General features: G+C 50.1%; 1 protein-coding gene across 8 annotated transcripts in view; it reads left to right on the forward strand.

The window, feature by feature from the left end:
- Positions 1-20,627, forward strand: part of LOC143997805 (uncharacterized) — a 149,747-nt gene extending 129,120 nt beyond the window's left edge. For all 8 annotated transcript variants that reach the window (XM_077493612.1, XM_077493617.1, XM_077493618.1 and 5 more), the window contains 2 exons: positions 19,371-19,487; positions 20,239-20,627. In XM_077493612.1, coding sequence (XP_077349738.1) covers positions 19,371-19,487; positions 20,239-20,280 — 159 coding nt within the window. In that variant the 3' untranslated portion in view covers positions 20,281-20,627. The remainder of the gene's footprint in view (positions 1-19,370; positions 19,488-20,238) is intronic.
- The last annotated feature ends 3,426 nt before the right edge of the window (positions 20,628-24,053 follow it).

Consider the following 24,053-nt stretch of genomic DNA (forward strand, 5'->3'; position numbering starts at 1 on the left):
AGATTTCCCTTCACTTCCTGTCCCATATTCTAGTATTATTTTCTATCTGATCCATTTGTGTGCGGTCATTTACTGACTCATGTGGGTGTGAGTCGTCTTCTCCTGGTGTTTAAAGCTGATAATGTTAAAATACAACCACACTAAGCGAGTGTGTCCCGTGTGTCCAGACGGCGGTGTTATGTGCAACTCACCCCCCGTACAGAGCAGCAAGTTCTAAACATCGGAGAGCACTCAGACCACGGTGGATCACTCGCCCTCCAGCTCCTCCATTCAGTGAAACATCGTGAGTAATTTTCAGCAAAGGCAAGGCGTTCTGTGATTGGAGTAGGGGAGATTGTGTTGTGCGTCCACCCCTCCTCCAATCACAGGGTGCCTTGCATGAAGTTGGAGGTAAGTTGCAATTGCCATACAAATTGATTGTAAGGTTTCTTCCACTGAAGGTATTCGGTGATGTTGGGAGATTGAAGGATTAATTGTGAATGGAATGGGGGGCATTTTTTGGGGGGGATATAAAGTTAGCCAGATGGCAGCACAGACATCGCTCCCGAGGAAGTCATATTCAAATTCAATGTGGTGAGTGGGGGCGATTTGTGATGTGATGCAACGGGGATTGCGGGGAAGAAGTTTGCTCCGTCTATGGCCGGCCTTACTCTCCTAACTTGTCACCATTAGTGATTGGCCGAACCCCCCCCCCCCCCTCCTCCGGTTTGTTTCCCACCAGTACTCCCAAACTGGAAAAAGTTCTGCCCGAGCCGCAAACCCTATTAAAGTCTATGGGACCTGAACATGAAAAATCAAAAGTCCCCATTTTGAAGGTTATATGTAAGTAATTGCCCATAAAAGGGGGATAGGTGCCCGGGTACTGCCCGGGGGGACAAGTATAAATGCAATTTTTTTTTTAAAAACAATTGTCTTTTCAGGAGCAGTGATTTTAATAAATAATACAACAAAACAATGACAATGAAAAAATCCTTTAGCTATAGTGCCTGGGAGGTCCCCTTATGCCGCGTACACACGATCAGACTATCCGGCGGACTTAGTCTGGCGGACAAACCGCCGTAAAGTCCGCCGGACTGTCCAAACGAGCGGACCTGCCCACACACGTGACTTTTGCGGCGGACTATCCACCGTACTTTTGAAATGAACGGACTTGCCCACACACACGTAGGAAAGTCCGTTCATTTTGAGCACGGCTCCAGGTAGCCGGGACCAGTGAAGGAAGCGTCGCTGGCCCTGTCACCTGGTATGGACTTAAAGGGTAAGCCCTACGCCGAGAAAACGGTCCCCCCCCTAGGTCCATATCAGACCCTTATCCGAACAAGCAACCCGGCCGTTCAGGAAAGGGGGTGGGGACAAGTGAGCGGCCACCCTCCTGAGCCATACCAGGCCGCATGCCCTGAACATGGGGTAGGGGTACATTGTACCACAAGTTGTGGATTGTCCACTTGTCACGTCACTTGCCACCTGTCATGTCACTTGCCACAAGTTGTGGATTGTCCTCTTGCAATTGCAATTGTTTAAAATATTTTTTTTAATGGTTTTTCATCATTTGCCATTTTTGAGATTTTTAATGTAAAAAAAAGGTCACCTTTAAAAACGCTTATAAACTAAAACGTTTTGCGTTGGCAAGTGAAATGGCAGGTGGTAAGTGACGTGGCAAGTGGACAATCCACAACTTGTGGCAAGTGGCAAGTGACGTGGCAAGTGGACAATCCACAACTTGTGGCAGGTGAAGTGGCAAGTGACATGCAAGTGGACAATCCACAACTTGTGGCAGGTGACGTGGCAGGTGACGTGGCAAGTGGACAATCTACAACTTGTGGCAAGTGACATGGCAGGTGGTAAGTGACATGGCAAGTGGACAATCCACAACTTGTGGCAGGTGACGTGGCAGGTGACGTGGCAAGTGACGTGGCAAGTGACGTGGCAAGTGGACAATCCACAACTTGTGGCAAGTGACATGGCAGGTGGAAAGTGACGTGGAAAAGTGACGTGGCAGGTGAAGTGGCAAGTGACATGGCAAGTGGACAATCCACAACTTGTGTCAGGTAACGTGGCAAGTGGACAATCCACAACTTGTGGCAGGTGACATGGCAGGTGATGTGGCAAGTGACGTGACAAGTGGACAATCCAAAACTTGTGGCAGGTGTCGTGGCAGGTGATGTGGCAAGTGACGTGACAAGTGGACAATCCACAACTTGTGTCAGGTGACGTGGCAAGTGACCTGGCAGGTGACGTGGCAAGTGGACAATCCACAACTTGTGGCAGGTGACGTGGCAAGTGACGTGGCAAGGGATCAATCCACAACTTGTGGCAAGTGACGTGGCAAGTGGACAATCCACAACTTGTGGCAAGTGACATGGCAGGTGGCAAGTGATGTGGCAAGTGACGTGGCAGGTGAAGTGGCAAGTGACATGGCAAGTGGACAATCCACGACTTGTGTCAGGTGACGTGGCAAGTGGACAATCCACAACTTGTGGCAGGTGATGTGGCAAGTGGACAATCCACAACTTGTGGCAGGTGATGTGGCAGGTGAAGTGGCAAGTGACGTGGCAAGTGACAATCCACAACTTGTGGCAAGTGACGTGGCAGGTGATGTGGCAAGTGGAGAATCCACAACTTGTGGCAGGTGACATGGCAGTTGACATGGCAAGTGATGTGACAAGTGGACAATCCACAACTTGTGGCAGGTAACGTGGCAAGTGACGTGGCAAGTGGACAATCCATAACTTGTGGCATGGCAGGTGACGTGGCAAGTGGACAATCCACATTTTGTGGCAGGTGATGTGGCAAGTGACGTGGCAGGTGGACAATCCACAACTTGTGGCAGGTGATGTGGCAGGTGACGTGGCAAGTAACAATCCACAACTTGTGGCAAGTGACGTGGCAGGTGACGTGGTAAGTGACATGGCAAGTGGACAATCCACAACTTGTGGCAGGTGACGTAGCAGGTGACGTGACAAGTGGACAATCCACAACTTGTGGCAGGTGATGTGGCAGGTGATGTGGCAGGTGATGTGGCAAGTGACGTGGCAAGTGGACAACCCACAACTTGTGGCAGGTGCCGCATTTTGCGTTGGCAAGTGACATGGCAGGTGGTAAGTATCGTGGCAAGTGGACAATCCTCAACTTGTGGCAGGTGGCAAGTGACGTGGCAAGTGGACAATCCACAACTTGTGGCAAGTGACGTGGCAGGTGAAGTGGCAAGTGACGTGACAAGTGGACAATCCACAACTTGTGTCAGGTGACGTGGCAAGTGACCTGGCAGGTGACGTGGCAAGTGGACAATCCACAACTTGTGGCAGGTGACGTGGCAAGTGACGTGGCAAGTGATCAATCCACAACTTGTGGCAAGTGACGTGGCAAGTGGACAATCCACAACTTGTGGCAAGTGACATGGCAGGTGGCAAGTGATGTGGCAAGTGACGTGGCAGGTGAAGTGGCAAGTGACATGGCAAGTGGACAATCCACGACTTGTGTCAGGTGACGTGGCAAGTGGACAATCCACAACTTGTGGCAGGTGATGTGGCAAGTGGACAATCCACAACTTGTGGCAGGTGATGTGGCAGGTGAAGTGGCAAGTGACGTGGCAAGTGACAATCCACAACTTGTGGCAAGTGACGTGGCAGGTGATGTGGCAAGTGGAGAATCCACAACTTGTGGCAGGTGACATGGCAGTTGACATGGCAAGTGATGTGACAAGTGGACAATCCACAACTTGTGGCAGGTAACGTGGCAAGTGACGTGGCAAGTGGACAATCCATAACTTGTGGCATGGCAGGTGACGTGGCAAGTGGACAATCCACATTTTGTGGCAGGTGATGTGGCAAGTGACGTGGCAGGTGGACAATCCACAACTTGTGGCAGGTGATGTGGCAGGTGACGTGGCAAGTAACAATCCACAACTTGTGGCAAGTGACGTGGCAGGTGACGTGGTAAGTGACATGGCAAGTGGACAATCCACAACTTGTGGCAGGTGACGTAGCAGGTGACGTGACAAGTGGACAATCCACAACTTGTGGCAGGTGATGTGGCAGGTGATGTGGCAAGTGACGTGGCAAGTGGACAACCCACAACTTGTGGCAGGTGCCGCATTTTGCGTTGGCAAGTGACATGGCAGGTGGTAAGTATCGTGGCAAGTGGACAATCCTCAACTTGTGGCAGGTGGCAAGTGACGTGGCAAGTGGACAATCCACAACTTGTGGCAAGTGACGTGGCAGGTGAAGTGGCAAGTGACGTGCAAGTGGACAATCCACAACTTGTGGCAGGTGACCTAGCAGGTGACGTGGCAAGTGACATGGCAAGTGGACAATCCACAACTTGTGGCAGGTCATGTGGCAAGTGGACAATCCACAACTTGTGGCAGGTGATGTGGCAAGTGACGTGGCAAGTGGACAATCCACAACTTGTGGAAAGTGACATGGCAGGTGGCAAGTGACGTGGCAAGTGATGTGGCAGGTGAAGTGGCAAGTGACATGGCAAGTGGACAATCCACAACTTGTGGCAGGTGATGTGGGAAGTGACGTGGCAAGTGACAATCCACAACTTGTGGCAAGTGACGTGGCAGGTGACGTGGTAAGTGACATGGCAAGTGGACAATCCACAACTTGTGGCAGGTGATGTGGCAGGTGACGTGACAAGTGGACAATCCACAACTTGTGGCAGGTGATGTGGCAGGTGATGTGGCAAGTGATGTGGCAAGTGGACAACCCACAACTTGTGGCAGGTGCCGCGTTTTGCGTTGGCAAGTGACATGGCAGGTGGTAAGTAACGTGGCAAGTGAACAATCCACAACTTGTGGCAGGTGGCAAGTGACGTGGCAAGTGGACAATCCTCAACTTGTGGCAGGTGACGTGGCAGGTGACCTAGCAGGTGACGTGACAAGTGGACAATCCACAACTTGTGGCAGGTAACGTGGCAAGTGAGGTGGCAAGTGGACAATCCATAACTTGTGACATGGCAGGTGACGTGGCAAGTGGACAATCCACAACTTGTGGCAGGTGACGTGGCAAGTGACGTGGCAAGTGGACAATCCACAACTTGTGGCAGGTGACGTGGCAAGTGACGTGGTAAGTAGACAATCCACAACTTGTGGAAAGTGACATGGCAGGTGGCAAGTGACGTGGCAAGTGGTGTGGCAGGTGAAGTGGCAAGTGACATGGCAAGTGGACAATCCACAACTTGTGGCAGGTGATGTGGCAGGTGAGATGGCAAGTGACGTGGCAAGTGACAATCCACAACTTGTGGCAAGTGACGTGGCAGGTGACGATGTAAGTGACACGGCAAGTGGACAATCCACAACTTGTGGCAGGTGATGTGACAAATGGACAATCCACAACTTGTGGCAGGTGATGTGGCAGGTGATGTGGCAAGTGACGTGGCAAGTGGACAACCCACAACTTGTGGCAGGTGCCGCGTTTTGCATTGGCAAGTGACATGGCAGGTGGTAAGTAACGTGGCAAGTGGACAATCCACAACTTGTGGCAGGTAGCAAGTGACGTGCAAGTGGGCAATCCACAACTTGTGGCAGGTGACGTGGCAAGTGGACAATCCACAACTTGTGGCAAGTGACATGGCAGGTGGCAAGTGACATGACAAGTGGGCAATCCACAACTTGTGGCAGGTGATGTGGCAGGTGACGTGTCAAGTGACCTGGCAGGTGACGTGGCAAGTGGACAATCCACAACTTGTGACATGGCAGGTGACGTGGCAAGTGGACAATCCACAACTTATGGCAGGTGACGTGGCAAGTGACGTGGCAAGTGGACAATCCACAACTTGTGGCAGGTGACGTGGCAAGTGACGTGGCAAGTGGACAATCCACAACTTGTGGAAAGTGACATGGCAGGTGGCAAGTGACGTGGCAAGTGATGTGGCAGGTGAAGTGGCAAGTGACATGGCAAGTGGACAATCCACAACTTGTGGCAGGTGATGTGGCAGGTGAGGTGGCAAGTGACGTGGCAAGTGACAATCCACAACTTGTGGCAAGTGACGTGGCAGGTGACGTGGTAAGTGACATGGCAAGTGGACAATCCACAACTTGTGGCAGGTGATGTGGCAGGTGACGTGACAAGTGGACAATCCACAACTTGTGGCAGGTGATGTGGCAAGTGATGTGGCAAGTGGACAACCCACAACTTGTGGCAGGTGCCGCGTTTTGCGTTGGCAAGTGACATGGCAGGTGGTAAGTAACGTGGCAAGTGAACAATCCACAACTTGTGGCAGGTGGCAAGTGACGTGGCAAGTGGACAATCCACAACTTGTGGCAGGTGACGTGGCAGGTGACCTAGCAGGTGACGTGACAAGTGGACAATAAACAACTTGTGGCAGGTAACGTGGCAAGTGAGGTGGCAAGTGGACAATCCATAACTTGTGACATGGCAGGTGACGTGGCAAGTGGACAATCCACAACTTGTGGCAGGTGACGTGGCAAGTGACGTGGCAAGTGGACAATCCACAACTTGTGGCAGGTGACGTGGAAAGTGACGTGGTAAGTAGACAATCCACAACTTGTGGAAAGTGACATGGCAGGTGGCAAGTGACGTGGCAAGTGGTGTGGCAGGTGAAGTGGCAAGTGACATGGCAAGTGGACAATCCACAACTTGTGGCAGGTGAGGTGGCAAGTGACGTGGCAAGTGACGTGGCAAGTGACGTGGCAAGTGACAATCCACAACTTGTGGCAAGTGACGTGGCAGGTGACGATGTAAGTGACAAGGCAAGTGGACAATCCACAACTTGTGGCAGGTGACGTGGCAGGTGATGTGACAAGTGGACAATCCACAACTTGTGGCAGGTGATGTGGCAGGTGATGTGGCAGGTGATGTGGCAAGTGATGTGGCAAGTGGACAACCCACAACTTGTGGCAGGTGCCGCATTTTGCATTGGCAAGTGACATGGCAGGTGGTAAGTAACGTGGCAAGTGGACAATCCACAACTTGTGGCAGGTAGCAAGTGACGTGCAAGTGGGCAATCCACAACTTGTGGCAGGTGACGTGGCAAGTGGACAATCCACAACTTGTGGCAGGTGACATGGCAGGTGGCAAGTGACATGACAAGTGGACAATCCACAACTTGTGGCAGGTGATGTGGCAGTTGACGTGTCAAGTGACCTGGCAGGTGACGTGGCAAGTGGACAATCCACAACTTGTGACATGGCAGGTGACGTGGCAAGTGGACAATCCACAACTTGTGGCAGGTGACGTGGCAAGTGACGTGGCAAGTGGACAATCCACAACTTGTGGCAGGTGACGTGGCAAGTGACGTGGCAAGTGGACAATCCACAACTTGTGGAAAGTGACATGGCAGGTGGCAAGTGATGTGGCAGGTGAAGTGGCAAGTGACATGGCAAGTGGACAATCCACAACTTGTGGCAGGTGATGTGGCAGGTGACGTGGCAAGTGACGTGGCAAGTGACGTGGCAAGTGACAATCCACAACTTGTGGCAAGTGATGTGGCAGGTGACGATGTAAGTGACACGGCAAGTGGACAATCCACAACTTGTGGCAGGTAACGTGGCAAGTGACGTGGCAAGTGGACAATCCATAACTGGTGACATGGCAGGTGATGTGGCAAGTGGACAATCCACAACTTGTGGCAGGTGATGTGGCAAGTGACGTGGCAGGTGGACAATCCACAACTTGTGGCAGGTGACGTGGCAAGTAACAATCCACAACTTGTGGCAGGTGACGTGGTAAGTGACATGGCAAGTGGACAATCCACAACTTGTGGCAGGTGACGTAGCAGGTGACGTGACAAATGGACAATCCACAACTTGTGGCAGGTGATGTGGCAGGTGATGTGGCAAGTGATGTGGCAAGTGGACAACCCACAACTTGTGGCAGGTGCCGCGTTTTGCGTTGGCAAGTGACATGGCAGGTGATAAGTATCGTGGCAAGTGGACAATCCTCAACTTGTGGCAGGTGGCAAGTGACGTGGCAAGTGGACAATCCACAACTTGTGGCAAGTGACGTGGCAGGTGAAGTGGCAAGTGACGTGCAAGTGGACAATCCACAACTTGTGGCAGGTGACCTAGCAGGTGACGTGGCAAGTGACATGGCAAGTGGACAATCCACAACTTGTGGCAGGTCATGTGGCAAGTGGACAATCCACAACTTGTGGCAGGTGACGTGGCAAGTGACGTGGAAAGTGACATGGCAAGTGGCAAGTGACGTGGCAAGTGATGTGGCAGGTGAAGTGGCAAGTGACATGGCAAGTGGACAATCCACAACTTGTGGCAAGTGACGTGGCAAGTGACAATCTACAACTTGTGGCAAGTGACGTGGCAGGTGACGTGGTAAGTGACATGGCAAGTGGACAATCCACAACTTGTGGCAGGTGATGTGGCAGGTGACGTGACAAGTGGACAATCCACAACTTGTGGCAGGTGATGTGGCAGGTGATGTGGCAAGTGACGTGGTAAGTGGACAACCCACAACTTGTGGCAGGTGCCGCATTTTGCGTTGGCAAGTGACATGGCAGGTGGTAAGTAACGTGGCAAGTGGACAATCCACAACTTGTGGCAGGTGGCAAGTGACAGGGCAAGTGGACAATCCCCAACTTGTGGCAGGTGACGTGGCAAGTGATGTGGCAAGTGGACAATCCACAACTTGTGGCAGGTGATGTGGCAAGTGACATGGCAAGTGGACAATCCACAACTTGTGGAAAGTGACATGGCAGGTGGCAAGTGACGTGGCAAGTGATGTGGCAGGTGAAGTGGCAAGTGACATGGCAAGTGGACAATCCACAACTTGTGGCAGGTGATGTGGCAGGTGAGGTGGCAAGTGACGTGGCAAGTGACGTGGCAAGTGACAATCCACAACTTGTGGCAAGTGACGTGGCAGGTGACGATGTAAGTGACACGGCAAGTGGACAATCCACAACTTGTGGCAGGTGATGTGGCAAGTGACGTGGCAAGTGGACAACCCACAACTTGTGGCAGGTGCCGCGTTTTGCATTGGCAAGTGACATGGCAGGTTGTAAGTAACGTGGCAAGTGGACAATCCACAACTTGTGGCAGGTGGCAAGTGACGTGCAAGTGGGCAATCCACAACTTGTGGCAGGTGACGTGGCAAGTGGACAATCCACAACTTGTGGCAAGTGACATGGCAGGTGGCAAGTGACATGACAAGTGGACAATCCACAACTTGTGGCAGGTGACGTGGCAAGTGAAGTGGCAAGTGAAGTAGCAAGTGGACAATCCACAACTTGTGGCAGGTGACGTGGCAAGTGACGTGGCAAGTGGACTATCCACAACTTGTGGCAGGTGACTTGGCAAGTGACGTGGCAAGTGTACAATCCACAACTTGTGGCAAGTGACATGGCAAGTGGACAATCCACTAACTTGTGGCAAGTGACATGGCAGGTGGCAAGTGACGTGGCAATTGACGTGCCAGGTGAAGTGGCAAGTGACTTGGCAAGTGGACAATCCACAACTTGTGTCAGGTGACGTGGCAAGTGGACAATCCACAACTTGTGGCAGGTGACGTGGCAAGTGGACAATCCACAACTTGTGGCAGGTGATGTGGCAGGTGACGTGGCAAGTGACGTGGCAAGTGAAAATCCACAACTTGTGGCAAGTGACGTGTCAGGTGACGTGGCAAGTGGAGAATTCACAACTTGTGGCAGGTGACATGGCAAGTGACGTGACAAGTGGACAATCCACAACTTGTGGCAGGTAACGTGGCAAGTGACGTGGCAAGTGGACAATCCATAACTTGTGACATGGCAGGTGACGTGGCAAGTGGACAATCCACAACTTGTGGCAGGTGATGTGGCAAGTGACGTGGAAAGTGACATGGCAAGTGGCAAGTGACGTGGCAAGTGATGTGGCAGGTGAAGTGGCAAGTGACATGGCAAGTGGACAATCCACAACTTGTGGCAGGTGATGTGGCAAGTGACGTGGCAAGTGACAATCCACAACTTGTGGCAAGTGACGTGGCAGGTGACGTGGTAAGTGACATGGCAAGCAAATAAGAACACAGTGCTATAAAAAGCTAGGAGGGTGCTGCTCACCCCAAGTCGATACAAATAGAACTAGTTCCCCCACAAGCGGGGTTTTTAGGCAGCAAGAGACAGTAATAGAAGCCAATAGAAGTAGTATAAAAGGTATTTTAATAATAATAATTGGTAAAAACAAACATGAGCTTCACCTGAACACTTAGATAACAGACAAAATCATGTATATAAAGTACATATACCTTTCCTTTTCCCCCACCCTCGGATCTTCTTCCCCTTCACGAGCACAACCTCCTTTTTTTTTCTTTTTTTTTTTTGTCCTCTTGAAGATCCCGGGTGGGTGCTTAGGGGGTACCTGGCTAGTCTCGGCTTTTTGATATTGCTTAAAAAATTTTTATTATTTAAAAAAAATTTTTTTTAAATATAACAACTTTTTTCCTTCCGTTGAGAATATGTCTCTCTTCCCTCGAAACCTCCAACGGTCCTTTGCCGAGTTACAGAGGGGAGGAGAGGATAATGTGTCTGCCCCCTGATCTGACTCCCCGGCAAGGGCAGGAGGGGTTTCTGCCTGTATTTTACGGACAAGCCTCTCCATTGGTTCCCCCTCCCCCCTTGTGGAGGGATGGTGGACACATATTCCCTTGCCGGTGGCATCCTCGGACACTTCCGGGCGCATACCTCGGGCGCGCCCGCTCGTTTGGGCGAACGTGCGTGATATATACTTCGCGCGCGTCCGTTCGATCGAGCGGACGTGCGCGACGTTGTGACGCCACGTTTTTGCGACGGAAGTGACGAAATTTCGGGGCCTGTTTCCGGCCTTCCAGGACGCCGGGGCGGCCACACGAGGCTGATCCTATTCAGGCAGCCAACACGTTTGGATACGCCGACCGATTGGTGGGCGTTTGCACCTGCAGCCAATCTCCAGGCTTTATATACGAACCTTCACTCATAGGAGGTGTATATTCATCCAGGAGGAAAGAAACCTGTACCCGTGGTTAGGTAAGCACTTATTTCCCCTTTGTACTTGACCTATATTTGGTGATATACTGCACCAAAACAAGCCCTTTTTACTGGCTGTTTAATATGAGGACTGATCCAAACTAATTTACAGATCGGACTTCAGGAAATACGGTGTAGGGACTGCGCCAGTTACCACTTGTGGATTAACGCCTAAGTCGCCGTCCCTCATCTTTACCTTCTGGAACAGTTTCCTATTAGGTCTTACAATTCAGGTAATAATCTCACCACTTGCCTGGCTATTCCAATGACGCTAACACACCGGTGTGGTATTTTCTTACACACCACGTTTACACACTTTTCTTATATGTATATATCATTATGCACTTGACACTCTTATTGATCATGTCCCTTACCACTGTCACCTAGTTTAGCGCACTTTGTTTTTGCACACGTTCACATGTGGTGTCTTCTTGTTTGTTTGTTATATGACCCACATATATTATTATTCATTCATGTTCTCACTTTTTCACTATTCCTTAGTGCACTCTTTCTTTTCCTGTTTAAGCGCATACTCACACCGTTTTCACACAGCCCACTTCCCATCACTTTTATTCTTCTTTTTTCTTTTTTTCCCTACTTTCTTTTCTCCCGTCCCCCCTTTTTCTGCGTATCAGTGCTCACACATTGACACACATTTGCACACCTACTCATCCCAGGCTATTTTTTCCTTCGTTCCCCTCTTTCTTAGGTTCCTTGGACTCCCAGGCGTGGTTCCCTTTCCCCCCCTCTTCTTTCTCTCTTTGTTCGGGTTTTAGAAAGCATGCCATATGGACACTTGGACAATTGGGGGTGAAAATATGTATATGTATATGTGTACATGTGCACAACCTTTGGCATACATAACGGGGATATGATATCACTATCCCCATATTATGTATGCACTCCATGTCTCCAACACTAAATAAACCTTGCTTTCAATTAGTTAATTAATTAATTTTTTGCCATTGTTGGGATCTTGCTGCAGGTGTGACCCGCCATATCTTCGGTGTACCCTTACTCGTACCTACCCCCCCGGATTTTTCTCTTCTGGGGGGCAAGGCAATAGTGTGACCTCCCGTGAGTCACGTCAGTGGGTGTGTGACGCTGCCTCTTCTTCCATCTGGCATCTTGGCAATACATACGGACCAGGTACCACTCAAGATGTGTAAAGGAAATTGAGACATTGCCTTATGGGAGAACCTTTTCTTCTGAAGCACTACAATCCATCTTACCTACCTGGAAGTACACTATTGGGTAAACCATTTTTAAATTGATATTGGGTATCCCTAATATGTATAACACCGGATTTATTTATTCAGTGTAATCTTGTTTTTCTTTTAACAGACCACCATCTCTGAAGAAGACCCCCTTTTGGGTCGAAACGCGTTAGCTTTATGCTCTCACTGCTATCTACTCATACAGTGTAACATAATTGTGTCTGTTATTTTACTTCCATGTGACATTATATGTACTTTATATACATGATTTTGTCTGTTATCTAAGTGTTCAGGTGAAGCTCATGTTTGTTTTTACCAATTATTATTATTAAAATACCTTTTATACTACTTCTATTGGCTTCTATTACTGTCTCTTGCTGCCTAAAAACCCCGCTTGTGGGGGAACTAGTTCTATTTGTAGTGACATGGCAAGTGGACAATCCACAACTTGTGGCAGGTGATGTGGCAGGTGACGTGACAAGTGGACAATCCACAACTTGTGGCAGGTGATGTGGCAGGTGATGTGGCAAGTGACGTGGCAAGTGGACAACCCACAACTTGTGGCAGGTGCCGCATTTTGAGTTGGCAAGTGACATGGCAGGTGGTAAGTAACGTGGCAAGTGGACAATCCACAACTTGTGGCAGGTGGCAAGTGACATGGCAAGTGGACAATCCCCAACTTGTGGCAGGTGACGTGGCAAGTGATGTGGCAAGTGGACAATCCACAACTTGTGGCAGGTGACGTGGCAAGTGACATGGCAAGTGGACAATCCACAACTTGTGGAAAGTGACATGGCAGGGGGCAAGTGACGTGGCAAGTGATGTGGCAGGTGAAGTGGCAAGTGACATGGCAAGTGGACAATCCACAACTTGTGGCAGGTGAGGTGGCAAGTGATGTGGCAAGTGACGTGGCAAGTGACAATCCACAACTTGTGGCAAGTGACGTGGCAGGTGACGATGTAAGTGACACGGCAAGTGGACAATCCACAACTTGTGGCAGGTGACGTGGCAGGTGATGTGACAAGTGGACAATCCACAACTTGTGGCAGGTGATGTGGCAAGTGACGTGGCAAGTGGACAACCCACAACTTGTGGCAGGTGCCGCGTTTTGCATTGGCAAGTGACATGGCAGGTTGTAAGTAACGTGGCAAGTGGACAATCCACAACTTGTGGCAGGTGGCAAGTGACGTGCAAGTGGGCAATCCACAACTTGTGGCAGGTGACGTGGCAAGTGGACAATCCACAACTTGTGGCAAGTGACATGGCAGGTGGCAAGTGACATGACAAGTGGACAATCCACAACTTGTGGCAGGTGATGTGGCAGGTGACGTGTCAAGTGACCTGGCAGGTGACGTGGCAAGTGGACAATCCACAACTTGTGGCAGGTGACGTGGCAAGTGAAGTGGCAAGTGAAGTAGCAAGTGGACAATCCACAACTTGTGGCAGGTGACGTGGCAAGTGACGTGGCAAGTGGACTATCCACAACTTGTGGCAGGTGACTTGGCAAGTGACATGGCAAGTGGACAATCCACTAACTTGTGGCAAGTGACATGGCAGGTGGCAAGTGACGTGGCAATTGACGTGCCAGGTGAAGTGGCAAGTGACTTGGCAAGTGGACAATCCACAACTTGTGTCAGGTGACGTGGCAAGTGGACAATCCACAACTTGTGGCAGGTGACGTGGCAAGTGGACAATCCACAACTTGTGGCAGGTGATGTGGCAGGTGACGTGGCAAGTGACGTGGCAAGTGACGTGGCAAGTGACGTGTCAGGTGACGTGGCAAGTGGAGAATTCACAACTTGTGGCAGGTGACATGGCAAGTGACGTGACAAGTGGACAATCCACAACTTGTGGCAGGTAACGTGGCAAGTGACGTGGCAAGTGGACAATCCATAACTTGTGACATCGCAGGTGACGTGGCAAGTGGACAATCCACAACTTGTGGCAGGTGATGTGGCAAGTGACGTGGCAAGTGGACAATCCACAACTTGTGGCAGGTGATGTGGCAGGTGACGTGACAAGTGACATGGCAAGTGACAATCTACAACTTGTGGCAAGTGACGTGGCAGGTGACGTGGTAAGTGACATGGCAAGTGGACAATCCACAACTTGTGGCAGGTGACGTGGCAGGTGACGTGACAAGTGGACAATCCACAACTTGTGGCAGGTGACATGGCAGGTGACATGGCAAGTGACGTGACAAGTGGACAATCCACAACTTGTGGCAGGTAACGTGGCAAGTGACGTGGCAAGTGGACAATCCAGAACTTGTGACATGGCAGGTGACGTGGCAAGTGGACAATCCACAACTTGTGGCAGGTGACGTGGCAAGTGACGTGGCAAGTGGACAATCCACAACTTGTGGCAGGTGACGTGGCAAGTGACGTGGCAAGTGGACAATCCACAACTTGTGGAAAGTGACATGGCAGGTGGCAAGTGACGTGGCAAGAGATGTGGCAGGTGAAGTGGCAAGTGACATGGCAAGTGGACAATCCACAACTTGTGGCAGGTGATGTGGCAGGTGAGGTGGCAAGTGACGTGGCAAGTGACAATCCACAACTTGTGGCAGGTGACGATGTAAGTGACACGGCAAGTGGACAATCCACAACTTGTGGCAGGTGATGTGGCAGGTGATGTGACAAGTGGACAATCCACAACTTGTGGCAGGTGATGTGGCAGGTGATGTGGCAAGTGGACAACCCACAACTTGTGGCAAGTGACATGGCAGGTGGCAAGTGACATGACAAGTGGACAATCCACAACTTGTGGCAGGTGATGTGGCAGGTGATGTGGCAGGTGACGTGTCAAGTGACCTGGCAGGTGACGTGGCAAGTGGACAGTCCACAACTTGTAACATGGCAGGTGACGTGGCAAGTGGACAATCCACAACTTGTGGCAGGTGACGTGGCAAGTGACGTGGCAAGTGGACAATCCACAACTTGTGGCAGGTGACGTGGCAAGTGACGTGGCAAGTGGACAATCCACAACTTGTGGAAAGTGACATGGCAGGTGGCAAGTGACGTGGCAAGTGATGTGGCAGGTGAAGTGGCAAGTGACATGGCAAGTGGACAATCCACAACTTGTGGCAGGTGATGTGGCAGGTGAGGTGGCAAGTGACATGGCAAGTGACGTGGCAAGTGACAATCCACAACTTGTGGCAAGTGACGTGGCAGGTGACGATGTAAGTGACACGGCAAGTGGACAATCCACAACTTGTGGCAGGTGACGTGGCAGGTGATGTGACAAGTGGACAATCCACAACTTGTGGCAGGTGATGTGGCAGGTGATGTGGCAAGTGACGTGGCAAGTGGACAACCCACAACTTGTGGCAGGTGCCGCGTTTTGCATTGGCAAGTGACATGGCAGGTGGTAAGTAACGTGGCAAGTGGACAATCCACAACTTGTGGCAGGTGGCAAGTGACGTGCAAGTGGGCAATCCACAACTTGTGGCAGGTGACGTGGCAAGTGGACAATCCACAACTTGTGGCAAGTGACATGGCAGGTGGCAAGTGACATGACAAGTGGACAATCCACAACTTGTGGCAGGTGATGTGGCAGGTGACGTGGCAAGTGGACAATCCACAACTTGTGGCAGGTGACGTGGCAAGTGACGTGGCAAGTGACGTGGCAAGTGGACAATCCACAACTTGTGGCAAGTGACGTGGCAAGTGAAGTGGCAAGTGAAGTAGCAAGTGGACAATCCACAACTTGTGGCAGGTGACGTGGCAAGTGACGTGGCAAGTGGACTATCCACAACTTGTGGCAGGTGACTTGGCAAGTGACGTGGCAAGTGTACAATGCACAACTTGTGGCAAGTGACATGGCAAGTGGACAATCCACAACTTGTGGCAAGTGACATGGCAGGTGGCAAGTGAAGTGGCAATTGACGTTGCAGGTGAAGTGGCAAGTGACTTGGCAAGTGGACAATCCACAACTTGTGTCAGGTGACGTGGCAAGTGGACAATCCACAACTTGTGGCAGGTGACGTGGCAAGTGGACAATCCACAACTTGTGGCAGGTGATGTGGCAGGTGACGTGGCAAGTGACATGGCAAGTGACAATCCACAACTTGTGGCAAGTGACGTGTCAGGTGACGTGGCAAGTGGAGAATTCACAATTTGTGGCAGGTGACATGGCAGGTGACATGGCAAGTGACGTGACAAGTGGACAATCCACAACTTGTGGCAGGTAACGTGCCAAGTGACGTGGCATGTGGACAATCCATAACTTGTGGCAGGTGATGTGGCAAGTGACGTGGCAAGTGGACAATACACAACTTGTGGCAGGTGATGTGGCAGGTGACGTGGCAAGTGACATGGCAAGTGACAATCTACAACTTGTGGCAAGTGACGTGGCAGGTGACGTGGTAAGTGACATGGCAAGTGGACAATACACAACTTGTGGCAGGTGACGTGGCAGGTGATGTGACAAGTGGACAATCCACAACTTGTGGCAGGTGATGTGGCAGGTGATGTGGCAAGTGACGTGGCAAGTGTACAACCCACAACTTGTGGCAGGTGCCGCGTTTTGCATTGGCAAGTGACATGGCAGGTAGTAAGTAACGTGGCAAGTGGACAATCCACAACTTGTGGCAGGTGGCAAGTGACGTGGCAAGTGGACAATCCACAACTTGTGGCAAGTGACGTGGCAGGTGAAGTGGCAAGTGACGTGCAAGTGGACAATCCACAACTTGTGGCAGGTGACGTGGCAGGTGACCTAGCAGGTGACGTGGCAAGTGACATGGCAAGTGGACAATCCACAACTTGTGGCAGGTGACGTGGCAAGTGACGTGGCAAGTGGACAATCCACAACTTGTGGCAAGTGACATGGCAGGTGGCAAGTGACGTGGCAAGTGATGTGGCAGGTGAAGTGGCAAGTGACATGGCAAGTGGACAATCCACAACTTGTGGCAGGTGAGGTGGCAAGTGACGTGGCAAGTGACAATCCACAACTTGTGGCAAGTGACGTGGCAGGTGACGTGGTAAGTAACATGGCAAGTGGACAATCCACAACTTGTGGCAGGTGATGTGGCAGGTGACGTGACAAGTGGAAAATCCACAATTTGGGGCAGGTAATGTGGCAGGTGATGTGGCAAGTGGCGGGGCAAGTGGACAACCCACAACTTGTGGCAGGTGCCGCGTTTTTCGTTGGCAAGTGACATGGCAGGTGGTAAGTGACGTGGCAAGTGGACAATCCACAACTTGTGGCAGGTGGCAAGTGACGTGGCATTTGGACAATCCACAACTTGTGGCAAGTGACATGGCAGGTGACGTGGCAAGTGACGTGGCAAGTGGACAATCCACAACTTGTGGAAGGTGACGTGGCAGGTGATGTGGCAAGTGAACAATCCACAACTTGTGGCAGGTGACGTGGCAGGTGACGTGGCAAGTGGTCAATCTACAACTTGTGGCAAGTGACATGGCAGGTGGTAAGTGACGTGACAAGTGGACAATCCACAACTTGTGGCAAGTGACATGGCAGGTGACGTGACAAGTGATGTGGCAAGTGGACAATCCACAACTTGTGGCAGGTGACGTGGCAGGTGATGTGGCAAGTGACGTGACAAGTGGACAATCCACAACTTGTGGTAGGTGACGTGGCAGGTAACGTGGCAAGTGACGTGACAAGTGGACAATCCACAACTTGTGGCAGGTGACGTGGCAAGTGGACAATCCACAACTTGTGGCTAGTGACGTGGCAAGTGACATGGCAAGTGGAAAACCCACAACTTGTGGCAGGTGACGTGGCAAGTGGACAATCCACAACTTGTGGCAAGTGACATGGCAGGTGGCAAGTGACATGGCAAGTGGACAATCCACAACTTGTGGCAGGTGACATGGCAGGTGACATGGCAGGTGACATGTCAAGTGACCTGACAGGTGACGTGGCAAGTGGACAATCCACAACTTGTGGCAGGTGACGTGGCAAGTGAAATGGCAAGTGAAGTAGCAAGTGGACAATCCACAACTTGTGGCAGGTGATGTGGCAAGTGACCTGGAAGGTGACGTGGCAAGTGGACAATCCACAACTTGTGGCAGGTGACGTGGCAAGTGACGTGGCAAGTGACGTGGCAAGTGGACAATCCACAACTTGTGGCAGGTGACGTGGCAAGTGGACAATCCACAACTTGTGGCAAGTGACATGGCAGGTGGCAAGTGACGTGGCAAGTGACATGGCAAGTGGACAATCCAAAACTTGTGTCAGGTGGCGTGGCAAGTGGACAATCCACAACTTGTGGTTGGTGATGTGGCAGGTGACGTGGCAAGTGACGTGGCAGGTGACGTGACAAGTGACGTGGCAGGTGACGTGGCAAGTGACATGGCAAGTGGACAATCCACAACTTGTGGCAGGTGACATGGCAGGTGGCAAGTGACGTAGCAAGTGGACAATCCACAACTTGTGGTAAGTGATGTGGCAGGTGACGTGGCAAGTGGACAATCCACACATTCTGTCAGTGGGCCCTGAGGACAGGGTTGATGACCACTGGTCTAAACCATTTACAATATATCTATATTAATAAAATTGTTAAACTCATATCAGAAATTAATAGTCAAGTGATAATCTCAATATCACACCCTAATTCTAATATATATCCACAGATATATTTCCTTAAAGGAGGACGTTTTACTTGATTTCCCTTTTTTTTAAATGCACTGTTTCCACTACCAAAAGATATTCAATTTGTGTAATACACGGTTAAATGTAACCTTCATTTTACCTTGTTTGGAAAACAGATTCAACAATATTTGTGATCACATTGTTTATCATTAGATTAATTAACCCGGCACATTTTGTTATAAATATTTTGTCTAAAAAAAACAGTAATTGGCACATGGTGTCCTTCCAGCTCATCACCGACCTCTCATCCCCCGCTACATTCTTTCATGAAAGAGCAAAAAAGGGGGTCACATCTGCATACATGACACACACAAGACATAGAACTAAAGGTCCCAGCATTCACACACATACACCAATATATCTCTCTAAAATCGCTTACATTTTCCCCATTTCTACACAACACATGCATATCATTCTCTCACTTTCTTTTAACGCTCTTAAATATTTCCCTGCTTTAAACCCCTGCAGAATACAATTATGTATAGAACTTACACATTTCCTTTGATTCCCATTGTAGAAGAAAAGCCGGTCCTGCCCGATCCTTGTCATCACCAAATGATAAATCTGTGTTTTATTCTGTAGAAGGACTCAATGGATTCCGGAGATCTGACAGTCCCAGCAGAACCCAGCGAGATCCCCATAATGGAGACCACCAAAAAACTTCCGTGCTGCAGATGGCCAAGAAGGGTCCCTTGCAAGGTACGGGAATGGAGGTGACACTTTGGGGTCTATTTATAAAAGAATCTCCAGAACTATTCGCCCAGCACTACTCCATGTACATTCGTTGTGTACGAGGGATCCAGCAGGTGTGAGGATGGGAAAAAAATCGAATGTTCTTCAGGTGTTTTCTCATTGGGACGAATGTTCTTATGATTATTAATAATATAAGTCAGCGGGCGCCGCCTCTCACCTGCAGATGGAATGAGCGCTAATAGATTATGAAATGTATATGAAAGTATTATGCATGGAATAAAAGTACGGAGAATTCAGAGAAGAAACTGAAGGTGATTTTTCTGGAGAAGAAACACTTTGTGATGATCCAGAAGCAGCAGAAAGAGTGAGAACTCTGGAGCTCCGCCCACTTTTATTCCATAAAGTATTTTGTGGACGGAGGAATCTGTTCCTTTCTTCTTTTTAATCAGCCGGTTGGCCGATCAAAAAAAACACGACCGATCTTTGGCCATCTTTATTGGATTACAATTATATAGATGAGCCCCAGGATAATAATCCCATAGACTGGTGATGGTGATGATAATCATATGGAATTATCATCATCAATCCATCAACAGTTGGTTAATTCTCCCAGAACGAATGTACATGAAGTCTCTCAGGACGAATATCTGTACACATTTTCTATAAATAGACCCGTCATGTCTGTGGGGTCGTCTGCCGCCATCTTCTGACCGATCCGCCACTTTACTAATACCGATCATTTCTTTCCTCTCCTCAGGTCTGTCCACGATGGGGTCCAGATATTGATGATGAGAGATAACATCACCGCCCATGATGAGGTAATCGGGGGTTCTATGCGTTATTCCGGGGGGGGGGGGGGGCATCAGGAAATTCTGCCCCCTCCCCCTCGGAGTGATATTTCATAGTCTAGTAGACTGACCCCTTTATACATCCCTACCTACTACTTCCTGTACAACACTGAGGGGGGTGTGACCCCTGGCAGAAGAATTTCCCTTCACTTCCTGTCCCAGATCTGCAACAGGAAGTCACAGGAATATTGCGGTTGTCGTAGGACACGCCCTCCCCTTACAGAAGTCTTCTACTTATGTCACCAATCGGACAATCGATTTATTTCTTTTGTATAATAAATTGATACGTAAGCCATCAGTTGTGACTCTCTCTTGTCATTTTGTATCTCTTTCATATTATTATTTTACAATGCGATGAAAAAAGGAACTCCAGTTGCCGTAATGCTGGCCCCACCCCCCTCTCTGATGTCACCATCTTTAAATATTCTTTTAATATAATTGTGGGAGGGGGAGGGGCCAGGTGAAAATAACTCCTCCTATTGGGTGGAGGTCCGCTGTAGATAACCTTCTTCCACAGCTAGTGAGGGAAGTGTACTGGTGAGTTTTCCTTCACGGGGGGGGGGAGGGGAGGCTGGGCTGTGTCAGTGTTTACTGAGCCATGATCACAAAATGCATTGCACCATGTGTTTACAGCTTTTCAGATACCCTACAAATCTGCTGCCACCCTGAGTCACTCCATATCCAGTATTAAGGTAAAGTTTTTTTTCCTTTAACCGGTTCCCGACCAGCGCACGCCGATGTACACCGGCAGAATGGCACGAGCAGGCAAATGGGCGTACCTGTACGTCCCTTTAAATTTGCCGCCCTGCCATCGGGAGCGCGCCGTGCTGGTCGGGACCCCCCCATGAGTCCGGTCGTGGGACCCGCGGACTCGATCACCGCGGGCATACCCGCGATCGTCTCACGGGGGCGGCCGAATGAAGAAATGCCGTTGTAAATAGCATCTCCCTGTTCTGCCTAGCAACTAGTGACGCTGATCTCTGCTCCATGTGATTGGAGCAGAGATCAGTGTTCACTAAATGAAAGCCCAGCCCCCCCAACAGTTAGTAACACGCCCCTAGGAACACTTAACCCCTACACTGCCACCCACTGGTTAACCCCTTCACTGCCGGCGTCATTTACACAGGAATCACTGCATTTATATAGCACTGATTGCTGTATAAATTACAACGTTCCCAAAAATGTGTCAAAAATGTCCGATGTGTCCATCATAACGTATCAGTCACAATAAAAATCGCTGATCGCCGCCATTACTAGTAAAAAAAAAAATTATTAATAAAAATGCCATAAAACCATCCCCTATTTTGTAAACGCTATAACTTTTGCGCAAACCAATCAATAATCGCTTATTACGATTATTTTGTTTTTTTTACCAAAAATATGTAGAAGAATACGTATCGGCCTAAACTGAGGGAAAAAAATGATTATTTTTTTTATTTTTATTTTTTAATGAATCTAGTGTTTTGTTTTTTGATTAGCTAATTAATCCTTTGGATAACCTTGAGAGTATCGTATTGTAGAGTATTGTATTGTAGAGTATTGTATTGTATTATAGAGGCGGGCAGTGTATTGTAGAGTATTGGCGGGCAGTGTATTGTAGAGTATTGGCGAGTAGTGTATTGTAGAGTATTGGCGGGCAGTGTATTGGCGGGCAGTGTATTGTACTGCATTGGCTGGCAGAGTATTGTATTGGCTGGCAGAGTATTGGCTGGCAGAGTATTGCATTGGCTGGCAGAGTATTGCATTGGCTGGCAGAGTATTGCATTGGCTGGCAGAGTATTGTATGGCAGAATATTGCATTGGCTGGCAGAGTATTGTATGGCAGAGTATTGCATTGGCTGGCAGAGTATTAGCGGGCAGAGTATTGGCGGGCAGAGTATTGGCGGGCAGAGTATTGGCGGACAGAGTATTGGCGGACAGAGTATTGGCGGACAGAGTATTGCATTGGCGGGCAGAGTATTGGCGGTCAGAGTATTGGCGGTCAGAGTATTGGCGGACAGAGTATTGGCGGACAGAGTATTGGCGAACAGAGTATTGCATTGGCTGGCAGAGTATTGGCGGGCAGAGTATTGCATTGGCTGGCAGAGTATTGTATGGCAGAGTATTGTATTGGCTGGCAGAGTATTGGCTGGTAGAGTATTGGCGGGCAGAGTATTGGCGGGCAGAGTATTGGCGGGCAGAGTATTGGCGGACAGAGTATTGGCGGACAGAGTATTGGCGGACAGAGTATTGCATTGGCTGGCAGAGTATTGGCGGGCAGAGTATTGGCGGACAGAGTATTGGCGGACAGAGTATTGGCGAACAGAGTATTGCATTGGCTGGCAGAGTATTGCATTGGCTGGCAGAGTATTGCATTGGCTGGCAGAGTATTGCATTGGCTGGCAGAGTATTGGAGGGCAGAGTATCGGGCTGGGTATGGAGGGATGGCTGCTTCCATCCGACCTCTCCCCTCCACTGCACAGATCAGTACAGAGAGGGGAGAGAGAAACCGGCGTCATGTCATGACGCCGGTTTGTTTACAAGTGATCGCTCTGTCGGAGCGATCACATTGTAAACGCCTGGGTGTAGAAAGATGGCCGCCGCTTCGGAGCTAGGCCGAAGCCGCGGCCTCTCCTAAGGCCGAGACCGCGGAGCGCTCCGCGGATCGCGGCATGTGCGCTCAGATTACGGATCAGTGACGATCCGTTGCACCCCTAGGGATGGCGGCACGGAGGGGGAGAAGAGAGGGGGACAGCAGCACGGAGGGGGAGAAGAGAGGGGGACGGCAGCACGGAGGGGGAGGAGAGAGGGTGACGGCGGCACGGAGGGCAGCGGTAAATACTAAGCATTGCCCCCACTGTGACGCATCGACGACCTGCACGCACGTCGACGTATTTTCTTAGTTGACGTAGTCGATTACGTCGACGCGTCGTGGCAGCTCTAGTATGCAGGCGGTCGCAGTACCTCCGGGACTAAGCCTAGAGCCAAGAACGCATCGAAGCAGAAGCGAGACGCATCACCAGGGCTTGAAATATCTTTAGGAGATTCTTCAGACTCTGATGAACCGTTGGAATATTTGTTCGACTTCCAACTCGTAGACCCTTACATTGTAGCAGTGAAGGAGGCCATAGACTGGGAACAAGACACTCAGCCTCCGGAAAAAATTAAAAGATATTTGCCTAACTGGAAAAGGCAAGGGGCAACCTTCTCGTTCATGACGGAGATCCGCGAATTATGCCATGAGGAATGGGGAAAGCCAGAAGGGAAGGCGAACGTACAAAATCGCTTTTTAAGATTATACCCATTTAACACCCCAGATGCTGCTTTTTGGGAGTCACCTCCAGGGGTAGATGTGGCCCTGCAGTGCCTAGCAAGGCAGGTGCCTCTGCCATTTCAGAATTCTACAACCTTCAGAGACCCAATGGACAGACGCACAGACACAGATCTAAAGAAGATCTATTTAACTGCTGGAGCAGCTTGTCGCCCGGCCGTAGCCCTAACTTCAATCTCCAGGGCGCTGAAGGGCTGGGTCACAAATGTGGAGACGGCCCTGAAGTCTGACGTAGAGACGGCCAGAATGACTTCAGCAATGGAGGAACTTTATCTCTCAGCCGCCTTTTTGGCAGAAGCCTCTATACACCTAGTAAAACTGCTTGCAAGAATTATGATGTTTTCAGTAACGGCAAAAAGGGCCCTATGGTTACGCCATTGGGTGGCAGACAGTACCTCGAAACAGGCACTTTGT

This window comes from Lithobates pipiens, unplaced genomic scaffold (assembly GCF_037356315.1).
Source record: "Lithobates pipiens isolate NorthernLeopardFrog02 unplaced genomic scaffold, aLitPip1_a1.2 Scaffold_19, whole genome shotgun sequence".
Taxonomy (NCBI): domain Eukaryota; kingdom Metazoa; phylum Chordata; class Amphibia; order Anura; family Ranidae; genus Lithobates; species Lithobates pipiens.